Source organism: Pezoporus occidentalis, unplaced genomic scaffold (assembly GCF_034315485.1).
Source record: "Pezoporus occidentalis ecotype Australia unplaced genomic scaffold, CSIRO_AGI_Poc_V1 ctg221, whole genome shotgun sequence".
NCBI classification, from domain to species: domain Eukaryota; kingdom Metazoa; phylum Chordata; class Aves; order Psittaciformes; family Psittacidae; genus Pezoporus; species Pezoporus occidentalis.
In genome coordinates, this window is record NW_026914084.1 from 75,117 (window position 1) to 95,304 (window position 20,188).

General features: G+C 40.6%; 1 protein-coding gene across 1 annotated transcript; it reads left to right on the top strand.

Moving 5' to 3' along the window:
- The first annotated feature begins 1,297 nt into the window (after positions 1-1,297).
- Positions 1,298-19,857, top strand: ST13 (ST13 Hsp70 interacting protein). The gene is made up of 12 exons (XM_062620454.1): positions 1,298-1,472; positions 6,139-6,196; positions 7,448-7,517; positions 7,626-7,696; positions 8,252-8,318; positions 8,900-8,984; positions 10,239-10,349; positions 11,704-11,806; positions 12,609-12,725; positions 13,397-13,448; positions 14,614-14,714; positions 18,026-19,857. Exons 1-12 carry the CDS (start codon positions 1,363-1,365, stop codon positions 18,152-18,154), a joined length of 1,074 nt encoding a protein of 357 aa, XP_062476438.1. The 5' UTR covers positions 1,298-1,362; the 3' UTR covers positions 18,155-19,857.
- Positions 19,858-20,188: the final 331 nt, after the last annotated feature.

Sequence of the window (20,188 nt, forward strand, 5' to 3'; positions counted from 1 at the left end):
GAGACCCAGGCAGTGAAATATTATTACAGCTTTTTGTGTGATTTCATAGACTCACAGACTGGTTCAGGTTGGAAGGGACCTTAAAGCTCTTCCTGTTCCAACTCCCTGCCATACGCAGGGGCACCTTCCACCAGACCAGGTTGCTCCAAGCCCCGTTTAACCTGGCCTTGAACACTGCCAGGGATAGGGCAGCCACAGCTTCTCCGGGCAACCTTGGGCCAGGGCCTCACCACCCTCACAGTAAATAATTCCTTATCTCTAACCTAAATCTCCCCTTTGTCAGTTTAAAGCCATTCCCCCGTGTCCTGTCACTACCTGCCCTTGTAAAAAGTCCTCTCCGGATTTCTTATATGCCCCTCTAGGCACTGGAAGCTGCTCTAAGATCTCCCGAGCCTTCCCCCAAAAGAAGAGTGTAAAGTGTTTTCAGTTTCTCTCCATTTACACAGAAGAGAAATAGGATAGCTTGCAACAGAACGCATCCAGCATTAAGCAAAGCAGTATTTTGAAGACTGCAAGGAGGTCTCCATGCCGTTACTTTTATTTTTCAACCAATAAGCCACTTCCCCCTCATTCAGCCCTGATAGGGGCTATAACTCCGCTGCCGGATCAAGCTGCCTCCCTCGCACCCACAGCGACAAAGGTGCCGAGGGCAGCCTCAGCCCTCGCCCGCCCTGGTGAGAAGGACGGTCTGTAAGCGTGGATAACCCTTAGCGTGTCCTGGGCCGCCTGTCACCGGAGCCCGGGAGGCGGACGGAGCCCGGCGGCACTGCACGTGTGGGGTGAAGCAAGGCCCGTTAAGTGGGGGTGGTGTCTGACCTGAGCAGCCGCGCCAGCCCCTCACCGCCGCCACAAGCCCCCGGCCCGGAAGCGGCGACATGTCCGAGGGCGCGGGGCTCAGCTCCCTCCCCTCCTCCCTTCCCCCGGCCCGCGCATGGCGGGGCCTTCCCCTGCAGCGGCGCCGTGCTCTGACACCATCAACGAGCGCGGGCACCGTGCCCGGCCCCGCCGCCAATGAGCGGCGCCACACCGCGTTAGGCGCCCGCGGAGGCCGCCTGTCCCGGCCGGGGGGAGACGCGCGGAGAAACCCAGGCTACGGCGGGACAGCTGCGGAGAGAAAGGCGCGCGTTAACGCTGCGCAAAGAGCTCTGCCGCTACTCATCGGCTTGCCCCGCTTCTAGAACGTTCCCGCCTTGTCGCGGCGGCGGGGCGGGGCCAGGCCCCGGGGGGGCGTGGCCTGGCGGGGAGTGGGGCGTGGCGTCGCGGTGAACAGGGCGGGCTGGAAGCTTCCAGTGCGCCGCGCGGCGGTTGGGCAGGGGAAGTGGGTGTGCGTGTGTGAGTGAGTCGTGTGTGCGGTGCCCCGCCATGGACGCGCGTAAACTGAGCGAGCTGCGGGCCTTCGTGCGGCTGTGCAAGCAGAACCCGGGCCTGCTGCACACCGAGGAGCTCGCCTTCCTCCGGGACTGGGTGGAGAGGTCGGTCACGGGCCGCGCTGCGCCTCCGTCAGAGGAGGCCGTGAGGGGACTGTGATGGCGGGGGGGGGAATGGGTGGTCTTGCGCGGGACGCGGTGAGGAGAAGGGGGAGAGGAAGAGGAGGGTGCGTGTCTCAGTGGTGGGGGAGGGGCGGCACGTGTGCACCGACTGGGGCGTGGGGTCGCCGCTGCGGGACTGGCCGGGTGCTGCTTGATGGGTGATTTACACCGCACCCGTTCCCATCCGTGTTACAGTCATTAAAGAGGTCTGTAATTGTTGTGTTTTCATAAGCTCTGTCTATTTCCGCTGCAAGAACGTGCCCCCCGGCCGTCTCAGTCAGTGGCTCAGCTTTCCAGGCTGGAAGGCCCCAGAGTTATACTTAACCGAGCTAATTCTCGCATTATGCTGCAGAGTTGGCTAAGCGTGTCTTAAAAGGAGCTGAGTTTTGTGGGGAGGTGAGTGGCGCTGGTTTACATCCTGGTACCTGAAAGCACAAGTAACGTGCCAGTTTAATGCGTGGAGTGGTTCCTGGGCAAACAGTGCTTTGTCCTTTGAAGTTTGATGTATCGGGTAGTTGAAATCTTGCTCCCCTGTGAGGCACTTCGGGCCTCTGCTGTTTTTGCTGCACGTAGGCTTTGTGCACCTGTGGCCTGGCCTGGCAGATGCTGGTTGATATAAAAACACCTTCGCGCTCCACCTTCGGCACCCAAAAGCACCAGGTTGGAAAGGCTGAGGGGCTTTGCTGCTGGGAGGGAGTCCACAGCACCCTTGTATTCACTAGGCGTACCCCTGCTTGGCATCTGTAGCCACAACCCTTGCTGCTTGGAGAACTGAGTAAGGAAAACTCATTGCAGATACACCTTTTATGAAAAGGGAAGTTAAAAAGTTTTTATCTAGTGACAGACTGGGGTTTGTTTTAGAGAGTTTGCTTTAAATTTTAATCTGAAAGTATTTTAACTGTACATTCTGCTGTATAGTACTTGTAATTAGTTTAGTGAGGCTTTTTTAGTGCTTTTATGTAAGTAAGTACTTGTATCGCACAATACGTCATATAATGAAAATTACTACAAGGAACTATTTAGGTTTTGGGTTTTTTTACAGTGATATTTAAACTTCCATGCATCTGAATGTTAGCGTGGTTGTAAAACCACTCCTATTTAACTTCACTTGGTTTTGCAGTACTGAGAGTAGCTGCACATATGCCTAGGGAGGAGGTACATACCTATTTGAGCCTACTGCACGTCTTTAGTTCCATTTGCTACTGTGTAAAAAACTTCAGTACCTCACCCTCCGTTACCTCCATTCTTGAGCAGTTCTGAAGGTGTGAACAAAATATTTTGAGAGGGAGAAAAAGAGCACAATCTTATATTGATCAAAGAAAGTGTTAGGGAATGGAAAGGTGCTCATTGGATTTCTGATTTTCTCCATGTTAATGGAGAGGGCTCTAACTTGCAGATTAATTTTTAGTTTGTGTTTGGTTACTAGAAGGGTGCTTGTATTAAAGGTATAAACATGAGGGTTTGAATTGTGGAATTTTTGTTATTTTTTTCCCCGTTCCATAATCTTCCCTGATTATATCAGAAGTTAAAAATTATTTCAAAGTAGAACCTCCTATAGCTCTCAACCTTTCTGGTTTTCCTTACATATTTGTTCTAAGTATTTGGGTAAGTTCTACCCTTGGATATTTGGAGTGGTACCCAAATTACTTTTAATGTCAAAATGTTGGAAGTCTGGTGGGTTTCCCTCTGCCCTTCCATGATAGTGCTGCGTGCAGTAGGACTATTAAGTGCATTTATAGGGTTTTCTCATTCTTTGGAAACTGCTTGAAACTAAGCATGGCAATAAGCTGGAAATAAACTCAGCAAGTCTTACAGCTCTGTCAGGCTTACCTGTATTAATATGAAAGACACGGGTTTAGTTGCCAGGGTAATGTTGTGATTACAGAATAATGACTAAATGATAATGAAATCCATCATTAAAATTATCAGTTAAAATTCTGATAACTGATTGTAGGGTTTTTTTTCCATAAAGATAATGATTCTAACTTAAATGATGCTAACTGCTAAATGTGAAACCAAAATGGGTTGGTTTATTCCTGATTAGTATTACATCAGAAACCTTAAGCCTTACCTGGTTTTATGCACTTGTTAGCTTCTAACCTTTACTCTGACTAGCTGTTTTACTTAATTTCCATATAGATGTTCTCGGTATAGAAAGCGTTACACTAGTGTATGATTATGTTTGGAAAGTATTCTGACATCCCTTTTAATTATGCCTGCGTTTTCATAATTACACAAAAATACAAATAGTTTCACTTGAATTGTTATTTAATGAGTCATTAAAGGGAATATGTTTCAAATTGGTTTTGCAGTTGAGCAAAGGAACAATAGCAGTCCTTAAAAGTAAAGCACAGAATCCCTAATTAATGAACGGGGCTTTGTCCTCCCCCTTTTTGGGGGGTGATGTTGTTTTGTTCAAATAGATTTTGGCCCTTTGCAATTCAGAGTAATCCAGTTTCTCCCTAAGTTGATTTTGCTGTCAGTGATGAGAGTGGATGCAGATGTAACTGTTCTTCCAAAAAGTCATAAAAGCAGCACTTCTCATCACTGTGGTGAGTGGAAGTACAGAGTCATTGTTGCAATGGAATCCTGAGAGCTCCCAAGAGGAGTTACTGGAGTTGCACAACTCCGTTTTAGCACAAAGGTTTAATTTAGTTTTTTGTATGTGTGTGCTATTTATATGGCTCAGTACTTGCTTTTTCCTACAAGAGTCTCTCATATATCTGTGCCACTGAGGTTAAATACGTTACTCTCTTTGTATATATCCTTGCTGTGCATTTAATCGTTGTAATCAACTACTGGTTAAAGGGATTTTAGAGTAACTTGCTTTTGAATTATTTTTGGGTTGTAACTAGTTTAAGTAGAGGATAACTGGATAGAAAAACATTTTAAAGAATTTGATTCCTGCATTGGAAGTTGGGAATTTTGCTGACCTTTTTGAGTTAAGAGGGTTCTCGGTCTTCTTCAAGTAAGCCAAGCTTTGAAAGTTACTGTTTGGGGGATGGCCGGGGGGAGAAAAAAATTGTTGCCAACAGCCATTAGATGGATCTTGTGAGCATTATGTTACCCTGGATATTGTTTGTCAGCACTACTAAAATGCTTCAGAATTTATAGTTATTTATAGCTTCCTTTGTGCAGGAGAAGTTCCAAGCCCTCTCTGGAGAGTCCTTATAGTCCTAGAGAAAACTTCGGGGTTTTTTGCATACTGGTAGAGAATTATGTGTGCTATTGCCAGCCTCCAAGGGTAAAAATTCAGGAGGAAAAAGTTACTATGTGTACTGTGTTTTGCCTAACTCTGTAATGCTTTGTCTGATAAACACTGCTTTATCAGTTTTTTAGTTCTTGCAGTCTAAAAAGTAATGTCAACATTCCAGAGAAATCTAAATTTTTGAAATAGTTTCAGAACATGCTGGGTTTTGTAACTTGTGGTATATTTTCTTGACAGTTTATCCTTATAAACTAGAGGTAGTGTAGTGCTGTTTCGTTGCCTTTTGCTGCAGGGCCTTCTGCCAGGACCTGTCACCTCCTTTTCCCTTTCCTATCTTTTCTCCCCCAATTCATCCCTATCTCTGTCTTGTCTGACCCCATCCAGGTTTGTTTTCATCTCGTTTGGGGCCTGACTGTGAGACAGTGCTGTTGACAGGAAGACGGAAAAGAGCGGAGAATGGGACTGCTGCTGCAGCCTGTCTTAAGCTGTAGGGTCTCATCCTTAGGATGTAGTTTTATGCTGCACTAATTCCTGAGAGCAGATAGTCCTGCGCCCTTTCAGTTCCTCCTGCCCACTCCTCTGTCCACTGCCTTCTTTCCCCTGCATCACAACTAAGCGATTACTTTGTGCCCCAGGAAGGCAGTAGAGCCTGTTTTGTTGAGACATGTAGTTTTGTTTCCCTTTGGAGTGTGAATGGCCAGAGCAACTGAAAACATCTCAGTAGGTGGGAATGCAGGGCAGAGGATGGATGGGAATGGTAGTTCTTGTGGTAGCCTGCCATTAGGTGTGATTAGATGTTATATGAAACAGTTGGAGAATTCAGCCTGTGCTTATTTCTGGCTTCTAACCAAAGTTGATATAGTATAGAAGTTCATTCTATATTGAAAGAATGCTGACTATACAGAGGATGCTTCTTAACTTGTTGCTAAGGAAAGGCATAAGTATTGCAGTACGTAAGAGAAAAGGCATCAATTTTGTAATAGCGTTAACGTTTTAGGTCATGGTTCTCATGAATTGTTTGACCTCTGTTCCAAAATTCTAATTTTAGTAAGATCTATAAAAATAGTATTTAGTTTTGGCTTAAAATGTAAATGGTATTGCAAGAACAAAATCTGTTTGAGCCAATGAGGCAAGTTTTCCTTGTGAGTGTGGGTGAGTGGGTGATGTTCATGAGTAGAAGTCACAGTGGAGTTCTAGGTGAAAAAGTCAACAGAGTGTGCATTATGTTACACTGAGAAAAGCATGGTGGATGTGTGCTTTTTATTTGCTACAGCAGATTGGATCATCATGTCTTGTGTCACAACAAAAGCCAAGATTATCAGCAGGATTTGAGTATATAAAATACATGTCAATGTTTTGATAATCTGTTTTGTTTTTTCTCTTCTCTGTTTTGCTCAAAAGTATGGGAGGCACAATACCACCTGCTCCAGCCAATGCCTCCACAGAGGAGACAAGGAAGGTGAGATATGAAGAATTTACCATTGAAAAGTAACATTTAGACTCTGCAAAAATTACTGAGCAGGAGCAGGGAAAAAGTTGCTGTCAATTTTCATTTGAATAGGGTGGGTGAATCCACAAGGGTGAGTGAGTATGACAGTTCAGGCTGAAGCCTGCCCATTGCATGTTGTAGATGACTTGTCACAGATGGCTCCCTAATTTATTTCAAGTATTATCATGCTCCATTTCCCTAATCTTGAATGCCTGATGTTCTGTGCAGTGCAAATGCCAAACAAAATCTTGGTGTCTTTTTTTTTAATGTTCTTGCTGTCGGTGTATGCGTTTGTTCTGTAGTCATTAGTGGATTAAATTATAATCTTTGCATGAGAAGAAATATGAGTGAGCATGATGGGTAACAAACAGTTGAACTATCAACTTTTTAAGGCAATATTATAGAAGAGATTTTAATTTCTTTCTGTTAATTGTTTTAAGGGAGAGAATAAATCTAGCGTGTAGATATTTATAACAGGATTTTCCCCAAGCTGAAAATTCTTTTGAAAGAAGTAGCATTTTTGTTTTGATTTAACAAGAGTGGATGCTGGAATCACTGGCTGGTGGAGGGATTGTGTATTTAGTGAGTATAGTCTGTGACACTGAATAGGAAGACAAGCAGCTTATGTCTTGTGCTAAAGCAGGATGTGCCAAGTTACAGGATTCAGAGGAAATCAGTGATGTGGTTAGAAGCTGACAGGAGAATATCTGAAAATAAAAATGTTCTATATATATTCTGTATATAAGTGACAAAGACCTCTGACCTGTGCAAATGGAAACAGTATTCTAGTCATTGACAACAGTTTATTGTTCACTGCTAAGGGACCTTGGCTTAATAGTAGTAGACAGAGAGTTTTTGATCCAGAGAATGCGTGAGGAAAGGCAGAAAGATTGGAAGGGTTAGTTAGTAATCATTGCAAAACTGATTCTGAATTGGGTGTTATCTGGATTTTGTTTTTATTATTGAATTGCACAATTTGAAGAACAGGCTTTGCCAGTAATAGAAGTTCATGAGTGAAGATTTGGGCTCTGAATTATTTGCATGCATGATAGGCTTAGTCTGAGAGGAGGAAAAAGAAGACTTGTACCTTTAAAATAGCTATAGAGCAGTATAATACTTTGAAGATTAATTTTGGATTTTCTGATGTGTTGTTACTTATTAGAGTGGGACTACAGTATCAGTCAGAAATAACGTATGCTTACAAATACATTTCTCTTTCAGGGCAAAGCAGAGGAACAGCCAGAGGAGCCGGTTAAACCGCCTGAACCAGAAAGTGAAGAGAGTGACTTAGGTGTGGAAAATAGATTGCTTATCACATTTTACCAATTTATGCATGATTCTGGAAATCCTTTTTCTGTTTGTAGATGGAGCTTAATCTTAATTTTTGTTTTTCCTGTAGAAATTGACAATGATGGAGTGATTGAACCAGACAATGATGACCCACAAGAAATGGGAGATGAAAATGTGGAGGTAAGCACATGCTTTCCTACTGCCACAGACATGGAAAATATAGGGAGAAGTTTTGAGTTTAGTCAAGGACAGCAGCTGAGACGGCTTGAGTACTATATTAACTAGGTAGCCAGCTGTTGCTACGGCCCTTTTCTTCCTAACACCACCCCCCCCCACCCCCCCCCACCCCCCCCCAGTTTACTGGCTTCAGAACCACAGTCTTATTTAAGGTTAGACTCCATCAGGAAGGTCAGTGGGGAAAATCAGGTCAGAAAACACACAAAAAATCTGGCAAAACACCCATGAAAACTAGGTATGTAGAAACCTGCCATTATTTAACTCAAACTTTTGAGCATTTTCTAGCTAAAAATAATGGTGGGTTATGTCTCCAAGCTGAAAGCAAAGGATTTTTGCCTGTTTTATTTTATTTTTTGAACTATGATTTCAATGCAAATTAAGAACAAGATTCTGGATTCAGAAAACTAGCTCCCTTCCTTGGTGCTGTTGTAGCATGGTAATTCTGGCCTTGACTCTACAGCTTTTGGGGTTTGTGTGGTTTTTGTTTTATTTTCTTAGGTAACTGAAGAGATGATGGATCAAGCAAATGAGAAGAAGATTGAAGCAATAAATGCTCTTAGTGAAGGTGATAAATTTTTTTTTTGGTACATGTTCCAGGACACTAGGTTTTGTTCTTTTAAGAATGGAAGTAAATATCTTGAACCATTTTGAATGCTTTTGAGGGAAAGAAAACCTACGTCCTGTTGGATGCCCAAAACTTTCTAGAACATGACAGCTGCTTTAAGTAGCTTTCAGAGCTTCCCAGTGTAGCTCTAATTTTGGGCAGGGGGGATGGACTATGAGCTACTGCAGTGACTTAATTACAAATTGATCTTTATAGTACTTCCCTGTGTATTATGATCAGTGTCTCTAGTGGTTTATCTTAATGCAGTGAAAAGCTGTGTAATAGAGATGACTTCTTGTTTGATTGCATGCAAAGTTAAATGTACAAATTTAACTGGAAAAAGTCTCTTCTCTGTTCTAGCATGAATTTTGGAGTTTGTACTGCAGTAACATAGCAAGAGGGAGAAACTGATTTTTTTTTTTTTCTTTTGTTGATAATATTCCATTTAAGAAGTGCCTAGGGATGTCACACCCTGTAAGGCAGGTTTGGCAATTTTGATATAATTTCACTTGTGTGATGATTGAATCTTTATTGGTACTCAGGTGAACTTCAGAAGGCTGTTGACTTGTTCACAGATGCTATCAAGCTGAATCCTTGTTTGGCCATCTTGTATGCCAAGAGGGCAAGGTGAGTGATTTGTTTCTACCTGTTCTTTCATTTTCCTTAAGGAACCTAAATACAATGGCAACTTGAGGATCTGTGTAAACTTAAACCACATGAGGGAAAGAGAAAAGCAGACTTTGTGTTTTCTCTTATATGTGATTAACCAGATTTGCTGAAGCAGCTATATAAAGAATCTCGGTAATAGAATAAGTAACAGTGGTGTTTCAGAATGCATTATGATAATACGGCTTTTAGTGTGTTGAATTAGACACTTGTAAAATCTGAAGCTTGTTTGAGGATTAAGATGAAAATAGAAATCATGTCCTCTTTAGAAATGAATTCATTCACTATGGAGTAGATTTGTTTCTGTTGAATAGTCCTACGTTTGAACAGGACACACCTATTTCTCAACCCGTCCACCTTACTGCTAATTAAATATATTAGACTGCAGGTAATCCATTGGGAACACTGTCAGATTTGATATGTAGTAGCCATAACTTCATAATGCCAATAATTCATTATAAGGTAGGAGTGTGAGGTGGAGGTGTTGTGTGTTTGGGAGATGAGGGGTTTTGTGGAGCCAGCAGCATTGCAGCATTGGAATGTCTCATTAGTGGTGTGTATCTCTGGGACTTTTTTTTTATTTTTTCCTTTAGAAATCTTTTAATTTGAAATACCCAAGCCTCCTATAATGCCCTGCTAGTTAACCTGATATGCTTGTGTAATGTGAAAGTTGCAGTTATTTCACTTTGCTGACAAAAGATTGGGACTACCTTTTGGGTTTGCCTTTTGTTTTGCCTCTGTTAATTTTGATGGCTCATATCCTATCTCCTTTTGTAGTTCCTGATAATGATAGCTGTTGATCCTTGTAGGCTGTATGATAACTCTTACTTTCCTTCTCTTGCTGTTTTAAGGATTATGTAATATGGCATGCATAACATTACTGTTCTGTTCAAATTGCTAGTTCCTATTGCCTGTAGATGCCAGATACCATGGAATTGAATTATCCTTTGCATTTTATATCTGTTCCTTGTGCACTAAAGTTATTCTTGCTGGCAAGGGTTGAGTGTAAACAATGAATTCTTTTGCTTCTTGCTAATAATTCCCCTGCAGTGGCAGGGATGGAACTGAATTTCAGTGACTTCATTATCACTATGAAATCTTTTTGAACTCAGCTCTTCTCTCATTAGTTTGCCTGTTAGTCACACAGAATTATTTCCAGCTTAAGTTAGTAACCTGGTATTTTAGTACGTATAATAAATGTTCTTGTTCTGACAGTGTTTTTGTGAAGCTGCAGAAGCCAAATGCTGCCATCAGAGATTGTGACAGAGCCATCAAGATTAATCCCGACTCGGCACAGACGTACAAATGGAGGGGAAAAGCACATAGGTAATGAACTGCACATGTACTTGATTCTCTCTTCGCTTACTTGGTGAACAGTTTTGTTTATGCATTCTCTCCTTCTCTTGTGTCTCTCTCTGTCTCTTACCTGAGAGCAGTAGCCATAAGCCAGGAAACCACTGTGCTGAGTGTATGGCTTATAGGGAAGAAAGGATGATGGGGATTTATTGATGGCAATTTATGAGTAGTCCTGTTGGCCCTGTCATCTTTTTCTCTTTTTTTTTTTTCTTAGCATACATTCTAAGGCATTATTGCTGTTCTGAATAGCATTTGCTAATTACTTGCTGAAGATTGGGAGTTCTAGGACTGTGGGGTTTGTGTGGAGTTCTTTTGTTTTCACTTAGTTCTATTTTTATGTATTAGACTTAAACATTTCTCTGCTTCCTTTATTCCATTAGATCATAGAGCTCTTATACACAGTAAAATAAGATTAAACTGTCTAGTTATTAATAGAAGCATTTGTTGCAAACAGTGTAATTAACTAAAATGAGATTAGCCCGTTGTGTATCCTCCCCAGTTATGTTTAAACTTTTAAAAAACCACAGTACATCAGTAAAAAAAAAAAATAGACACTTATGGCATGTCTAGAAGTGGAAGGAGTAAATGCTAAAAAACTGCCCCTTCTTTAAAAAGGGGTATTTTAAACAGTCTTCAGAGAGAAGTTTGTTAATGTCTACAGTTTAATAAAAGTCATGGAGCCTAATAGTGAGAAGGCTGGAGCGTAGTTTGGGTGAACACCTCTTTCTGCAAGCAGAAGTGCTTAGACCATTTAGGAATACCATCATTTGCTTAAATTTATTATCAGACTATAAATGAAAAGTTAGTAAGTATGCACAGTAGCTTGTATGACCTCTTTGGCAAAGACATGGTGCATCCAGTTAGCTAGGATGTTTGAGTGCTGAGTAGAGAGAGTCCACTTAAGCTTGAGATAGTGCTGTAGACTTGTACAGAACGCTGCATATGTAGTTTTATACTGAGCACCTAATGCTGCAGAGTATCTTTATTGACGTGTTTCACCTGGTTAGGGTACTTTCTCCCTGTTAGACCCTTCTTGTTTATGGCAGGCAAGGACATTAGCTGATGGAGGAGTTTTTTCCTCATTGTTACTTCAAGCAAAAGTCATTGGTAAAAAGTTAAGGGTATGAAGGAAGCAAGTATCCTCTTAATGCCATTGTAGTGTACTGATTATAGAAAGTACCCTGATTGTTGGATGTTAAACCTCTGTAAGTCTGTATAACTGCAGGTAAAAACACTGAATACTGCATGGTTATAAGTATTTTGAAGAACTGTAAGAGTTAAGTTTGCTTTTTCCTTCTGAATGTTGGTGTTTTCTGAATTTCAGACTGCTGGGTCACTGGGAGGAGGCTGCTCATGATCTTGCATTAGCTTGTAAACTGGATTATGATGAAGATGCGAGTGCCATGCTGAAGGAGGTGCAACCAAAAGTAAGTGGGGAGCACAATGGAGGTCCATCCTCTCTTTTTGTTTGACATTTCTGCCTTCAGATTCTTGCATTGTCTTGTGGGAATGTGTTCATGTGTCACCTGACACTTCAGACCGAGATATACATATTTGTCTTCAATCATTGCTGTTTATGGCTATGTGTAGAAAAGTTGAGTTTCTGGGGCTGGGCAGGTAACCAAACTATGAAATAATACATTCCCTTTTAAAAACCTTACAGAAGAATCTGAAGCAGTTAAGTGCCAGGCTAGATTGTAGAAGCTAGACTGAAGACATGCAGAAGAACAAGAGAACACTGATAATGGATTTTTATTTATTTATTTATTTTAAAGCTACTCCTAATGGACCGAAGTTTCACCCTAAACATGTTTTATAAAGGAAGGGTTCCCTGCTGTGATTTGTACTTTTATTAGTCTGCCTCCTGAGGGCAGTATAATCTCTGTAAGACTTGTTTTCAGCTTTACTCAGGTGCTTGACCCCAGCGTTCTTCTAAGGAAGAACTTTTGTGTAACAAATATAATAAGATTGTTGATAGCAGGCTTTCTTTCTCATCTGCTTTGCATTTTCCTTTAAAGTGGCTGATACACGACAGATTGCAGGTGTTGCATTGTATTTGGTTTACAAGGCAGGGTTGGGGGAAGGTAGAGACTGCAGGGCTGCCTTCTTGTAAGAAGAGACGTGGGGATGCCCCTGTGTCAAACAGCTGATTCCAGCTGTCTCCAAAACAAGACCACAGAGGTGATAGGCTGGAGATGTGTGTGAAATGTTGGTATTGTATTGTAACAGGCTCAGAAAATTGCAGAACATCGCCGAAAATATGAGCGGAAGCGTGAGGAAAAGGAAATCAAGGAAAGAATGGAAAGAGTGAAGAAGGCACGGGAGGAGCATGAAAGAGCACAAAGGGTGAGTACTTAGGCTTTAATATTTGTTAATCATTTGGAGAATGTAATAATTATTTTGGTTCAGTTATTTTGCTTAAAGTGAACTGCAGAGGATAATTGCTTTCCTTGGTGTTAAATACTGGAGAGAGTCTATTTCTGTTTTGGTTACTTGACCAGTATTGGAATCCAGAGAAGAGGGCATTGTGCTGCTTTTATTGCTTATGACAAAACTAGACTCTGGAATCTCTACTAATGCTGTATTTCAAGAAGTCAGTTATTGTATGGCTAAACTGGAATAGTTATCACTTAAAGTACTTATGTCCCCCAGAGTCTGAGATTTTAAATTCAGGATAATGCTTCTCTTCCTCATTTCTTGACACATTTTGCTTGCCTTTTCTTTGTACTATACTGATGTATTTTAATATGTTGGGGGCGGGAGTTCAAAAAATGTAAGTTGAAGAGCTAAAACAAATCATGCAGTTTATATTAAATAAAAACATACTAAAGTAAGAGTAGACATCGCTATTTCTTGTCAGTGGTTTTTCACATGGTAAAGTGTTTTTTTTATTGGGTAACCTACCTGTCTGAAATGGTCTCGGCTGGTTTTCTTTTTATCTCCTAAAGCCAGTTGAGCAGTAGAAAGCAGGCTGCACTTCTGTTGCTTTGTGTGGAATGATGTGCTTTCATCTGCAGGAGGAAGAAGCAAGACGACAGGCAGGAGGAGCTCAGTTTGGTGGCTTCCCAGGTATTTTATTTTTAAGCACCAATATTTGAGGCAGAAATGACTGTTGTTTCCATGTGGAATATTATAATCACAGTTTTGATAGCATTTGTCCTCAAAACAGAGAGAAAAGTATTTTGTGAAGTTTAGAACTTGTCTACAAATAAGTCTTTGAGCACTAGCGGGAAGAGGGATTGGATTCTTAAAAAGGATTATTGCTGGGTAGCAAGTAGAGGGAAGACAGAAATCAGTAATGATGGATAACAGAATTACAGGATTTAAGCAAGAAAAAAACAGAGGTGCAGTATTTGCTTGATAATATGTGCTGAAAAACTAGTATAAAAATATTTTCTAAATCACCCAAGGTGCCTTGGACCCATTCTGCTGAAGAACTGTAGTGTTAAAGTTGAAAATTCAAATGGTCAGGAAATTTGTGCTGGTTACAAGCTATTGTTGAACAGAATAGTTTCTCAAAGGAGTTAGTGCAGTTCAGCTTATAGAAAAGCTGACCTTGAACAGTTGAAAAAAAAAATCAGGCTTTCCATGTTATTTTGGGGCACAATAAATTGGGGAGAAATAATAGTAAATACTAATGCTCTTGAAGATTGAGATGTAGTTGAGCTAGGCTGTGTGCATGCTCCAACCAGATCAGCCACCAAATAGAGATCATTATGTAGCCTGTTCAGTACAGCTGGGGTAGCTGCTGATTAGGGATTCAAAAACAGAATTTAGCTTCAGGTGTCTTGTTTCTTTGGAAGTGTAATTTTTTCAAAGTTGAAGTTGCCACCAGACTTGGAATGTGCCTTGGACATACCACTACTGATCTGTTTTTGTCCTGAGTGGTTCATCCCAGGCATTCAAACTCATGTTCCTGAGCTTGAGACCTACCTGATTTAAATTCACCAGAAAAAAAAAAAATGCATCTATGCATCTGTGTACAAGGTGCTGGAACACTTGTGGCAAGGCTCCTACTCAATTCCATAAAAAACTTGGATGAAATAAGATGTAGGTCCTCACAGAAAGAGGAGGTGAAGCCTCTGCTTTCCATTCAGTGGACCAGCTGTAGCCTTAGGGAAGACATGGCTTTAGAGGGGTGGCAAAGGAAGTATCTTGGTCTTTCTCAGTGACCTTCCTGTATAGTTGAATTCACTGTTTTTAATCATGCATTCTTCTTGTCTTGGGTTTTCAGGTGGGTTTCCTGGGGCTATGCCTGGAGGCATGCCAGGAATGGCAGGTATGCCTGGTGTCAATGAGATTCTCAGTGATCCAGAAGTCCTTGCTGCCATGCAGGTGAGTATTAGCTAAAATCAAAGCTAAATGTTCTGAATGAGGGAAGAACAGCACCTGTGAGCTAAGAAAAGGAAGAAAGATGTGACCTGGATAGCCCAGTGGGATACTTGCTTATTTCTGTTGTGAAATTCCGTGTGTGTGTATGGCACCAGACTGTCTGGAATCAATGTTAGCCGTTTTTCAAACTTAATTAAAGATGCCTCCCTTTGCCACTGAGTACTCGCCTACGATAGGCAAAACTATGTTTTATAGAGGTCTTTCATTTATTTGGAGTATCTTGAATGGTTATTTTCCACGTGGTCCTTATTTTCCACTCATTCCTTTTTTTGAATGCCCAAACAAAAAACTATTGTTAACATTGTTGCAACACAATATATTGCAATAATACTGAGAGGAGAATTGCTTTTCTCTTACGGGATTAAGTGTTTGGATTTTGCCAGAGGCAAAGTAGTATCAGAATAGTTCTGCTTCTGGCACTTTCTAAATTTATGTTTAGAAAGCTTACTTCCCCTGTGGGCTTGCTTAATTGCTCAGTTAATTATTCAGTGTCATGACTTCTTCACAAGCATTTCAGCAGATTAAATAGAACATATCTGACAGCATCAATTTTAGGGGCAGGTGGGCTAGGAAAAATCTGAACTATACATTTATATTTGTGTACTAATATGACCACATATGAAGGCGTTTTGTTACTTTTTCTGTATTGCTATGTTCAAACTAGAGTTACATGTTGTTCTTGGCTTATTGAATGTATATGATCCCCATCTAAATAAAAGCATCACAAGGGACCCTTATTTGGTATGGCCTAAAATAAAAACCAGGCATCACTTCCCATACGAAAATTCCAGGGTTCCCCTAATGTTTGATGGTGTTTGGAAACACGCCTACTTAGGCTGCCACAGTCAGCGATGTTGATTTGCGTGCAGACCATCCCCAAAAAAAGCCTATGACTTGTAGTTGTTACCTGGCTAACTTATGCTGTAATAAAAGAGTTTGAAATTAGAGTTGCTGAAACAAAGCTTTGAGGTGCATCTAAGTATTAAGTGGTTGCTGTTTGCCTTTAAGAAGATTTCATTGCATGCTGATTTTATATAGATGTATACATATATACCCCTAGATATTGTAGGAGTCTTGCAAGAATGTGTGTTGACAGTGTTTTCTGATATTGCAGGCTTTAATGTGTAGAAGCTGCCAGCGCAGCCTTAACTCTCAGCTTCACATGTAGATACGATTTATGCAGCATTTCACCTTTTTGCACTGCCACCTTTTCCTAAAATGTCCAACAGACTATGGTCTGGCCCTCTCTGAATTGGCAGTGTATGCTCTAGTCTTAAAAGACAGCAGCTGCTACTGCTTGGCTTCTGTTTAGTGTTTTGGAAATCTGCCATGAGCCACCTTATTTTCATAAGGAGTGATGTGCAAGATGAACTTAACGGATTCCTTATTTGACATACAGTCAAATGGTAGACCCAGACTTCCACTAAAATGTGTTAACTTGGGAAGAAGAGTGATAACTTTCCCCTTAGGGTATTTTTCATCTTGCAACTAAAGACTAAAGCATTAGAAAAAAATGTTTTGCCAATGCCATTTATACAGTGGTTTCCGTTCCACCTTATATGCTAGTTATTTACCTATGGAAATGTTGGTATCTTCAGCCTTAAACTTTATTATGATAATAGTGCTCATCAATGTCTAACAGATCCAAGGCTTCACATCTTTATAAACACAGTGTAAGATGGAGGGCTTCCAGGGAGTTGCACAAATACAGAATAATTTACTTGCTGTGAATTCTTAGGACCATAAAATCAAATATTTAAGATTCATTTAGGTGTAGTTTGACACAAACCAGTAACTAACCTTAGTCAGCTTTTTGTTCTGGATTGATATACAGGTGAAAACATTAACAGCATGACATGATCTTTATAGTGATGTTCCCTGTTTTGAAATAGGCAATTCAGAAAGTTTGAGGCTGTGAAATTTTTATTCTTTGCATAAGAATCCTGTAAAGTGGAGAAAATATCTGATACCTGTTCTGAACTAAAGCATCCTGTTCTGTCTAGACTTTGCAGCTTCCCTTTTGTGAGGGAGACAAAACACTTGTAAACCCTTCTCACAACAGACTGGACTCTTGGCTCCCAACATGTATAAAACATGGCAGAACTATGTGGGTGATTTTAGTGGAGCCCACACCTACCAAATGCAGTTTTGGAACTGACTTGTTAAACAGCTTTTGTCTGTGTCTGATGCTGGAGTAGATGCAGCATGGTGTTATTGAGGCACAGGCAGCTCTGAGGACACCAGCCGATTTTCGATGGTTTCCAAAGAATGTATCTGCAGTAGCAGTGGGCTAGAAGTCTAGGGAAGATTGTATTTTTCAGTGAAACTACATTAATGTGCTGGAAAGAACAGTAGATGAAATTACAGCTAATGCAGATGATTTGTATCAAACATAATAAATTGCTTTCAGTTTAGCTCAATTGAAAAAAAAAAAACTTGAATCTTTGCAGAAGTTGCTTGTATCAGCAGCATTTTTCCAGGCTGAGATGTAAAATTAGTCTATACAGATTTATTAAAGGGCACTGTTCAAAGTAAGCACATATAAAATGAGTAAAACCAGTTCTAGTTCAATTGGGACCAAAGGTACACTAGAAGTACAGAAAAAAGGTATTAATGCTTCTCATGCTAAATAGAGAATATAAAGTTGTTGGGTTTTTTGACCACTGATTTTAATGTATGTGTGAACTTATTATCAACTGCACCACAGAAGTGTGATGAGAAAAAACAAAGTTCTCCTCCATTTCTCAGAGGAGGTGGGAAATGACTGAGAATCCTCTGCATTTTTAAAAGCCAAACGTTGCCACATCAGCTGCTCATAGTCCAGGTTAAATTTTCTGCCGTTAGAAGGAAAACGGGTTAAAGGGAACAGTAGCAGCTGTTGCTTAGTGGAGGGTCATCCTATCATGCATGCTACACACATAGAACTCCTCCCTCCTTCAAAACGCATCTGAAAATGCCTGAATAGAAGTAATCCAGTAGGTGTGGCTGTGTTTGAGTGTTCCTGTTTTGGGGAAGAAGAACTCTTACCTTATTCTCCTCATACATTGAGCTATTACTGTAACATGTTCAGTAGCGTTTACTGATGCAGTGTTAACAACACGCACTATATCGTTGGGCTCTCTTTAGAGACTTTTTGCCCAGAACTCTGGTCTTGTCATGTTAAAAGCTCAGCAAGACTAGATTTGTGTTGGAACCACATAACTTTTGTAGACTTGTTCTGTAAATGCCCTAATTTTTTGCTTTTTGTCCTGTAGGATCCAGAAGTTATGGCTGCATTCCAAGATGTTGCCCAGAATCCAGCAAATATGTCCAAGTACCAGAACAATCCCAAGGTCATGAATCTCATCAGTAAATTGTCTGCCAAATTTGGCAGTAAACCATAAAATCCCTGGTTCTTAAAAATCATATCTGAATGGGAAGGATTGAATTTGGCTAACCATTGTTGCAATAAAACAAACCATGGTACCTCTGATCTTCTTAAGAAGAGAAACGGGGTGTTTTAAGGAGAGCTGTTCTATGGCCCCAAGTGTTGACTTTATTCAGTGATTGGTTTATAGCACCCAAACTACATTCACATGATCTAGTTTCAACCATCTCTCCTTACCCAAGAGTTACAAGCTTTTCCCAAGTATTACAGTCAGTTTCCTTTGAATGAACACTTCTGTAAGAAATTAATAATACTCCAGGAGTGCAAGATAAAAACCTACTGTTGTGTTGGTTTGGATTTTTTTTTTATTATTTTTTTAATTTTTAATTATTCTCAGTGAGCAAAGAGGAAGGAACTTTAAGGAACTTTAACAGTTAAAGTCTGTCTTAATCTCTTTGGGACAGAAGAGTTGGCCTAGTCACAGTTAGCAAAGGTGGGACAAATCTGAAAAAATAACTGGATGAAGGAATTGTCTGCAATCCAAGTCCTTTATATTTTCTAAGTGGGTGACTGACTTTATATAGTTATTAAAGTTATCAGTATAACCATGCAAGCTAGTTACACACTGGAACTTCTGGCAGTACTGCAAATAATGTAATATTTTGATCACCAAAACTGTGCAACAAAGGTACAGTCCTGTCCTTTATATAACTTGGCATGAAGTACATATTGCAGAGGCCACAGAGGTTTTGTTACTTGTTCAGTTGTTGTCCAGCACCTTTATGTAATGTATTTACCAGCCTGGGTATGGGAGAGCAGCTCACAAAAGTTCTTCTGCTCTTGTCTGTTCCCAGTTGTCAGGTCCTCCACTGGTTGCACTCCCCCTTCCTTGGGGCCACGCTTACCAGGTTTCACCTATTTGGAAATTTTAGGGAAGGAATCATGTTCCCGTCACTACCTCTGTCCCACTAAGCTCAAGCCATCCAGAACATGTAAATGCAGAGTTATAAATCAGTGCAGGGGAGAATCCCCGACAAAATTGCAGCTCTGAGTTTGAGTCCTTACAAGCTTACTGATTAAAATTTCTTGGCCAAAGCCCTGCTGTCTCTTTAGAGGTGATGACTCTTCTTTCACTGCATACTGTAGTCTTCCATTTTTCTTGTATCCTTTTCTTTAACAAACAACAAACCAACAAAAAAAAAAAACCACAAAAAAATCCCAAGAAACCAAACGCTTGTCATGGTTTCATAGTTGTATGTTTTTGAGCTTGTGATATGGAGGAAAAGGTGAAGCTAATTAGAGGAGACAGAAGGTTGTTCTAACACTTGCGGATTAACAGCATGGGTATCTTTGGAGCGGTGTCTGTGCTGATGATGTTCAGTTCATTTGTCTACCAGTAAAGACAGTTGTTGCTTCTGTTTGTCTTAGCTAAAGCATGATGTTTCTGTGTAAAAAAGACCAGTTACCTGTTCATCCCTTAAGACTCAATGTTTGTGTTACTTTTTTGTAATTCTGTATCTTAAGCCATAACTAAGGTTAGCAGTTCAAAATAAATCTGGATTGGTGTAGGAACTCAACTACAGTTGCAAAAAATAAATCCCCAAATGCTTTTTCTCATACTAATGACCCTGCAGAATGAAATGTGAATCTTTTTGCTTAAGAAATATAGTTCTGAATACTTCTCTTAGCCTTTAAAAAATAAAGTATGGTTTTGAAAAAGCTTTTTGGGTTTCTGTAACTTTCTGATAAAACCTATTTTGCTTAAATGTGGAAGTGCTTTAATTAAACTGTATATTTAACTTGTGGTTTAATAGGAACTAAATGCGTAAGGGCTTGTCTTCATGACAAAATGAACTCCAGTTACGATTGAGTGTTGCTGTGTGCCTGGCTTTTGGATCTGCTGTTCCCAAGAGGAGATACTTGAAGTAGGTCACCCCTCAGTATAGGCAGAAGCTCAGCTTTGTCATTAAGGCTGGTGCAGATGGGCTGTGCATGAATCAAGAGTATCTTGAATATAGTTTTATTCCCCATAGTTTCCTGTTAATCCATC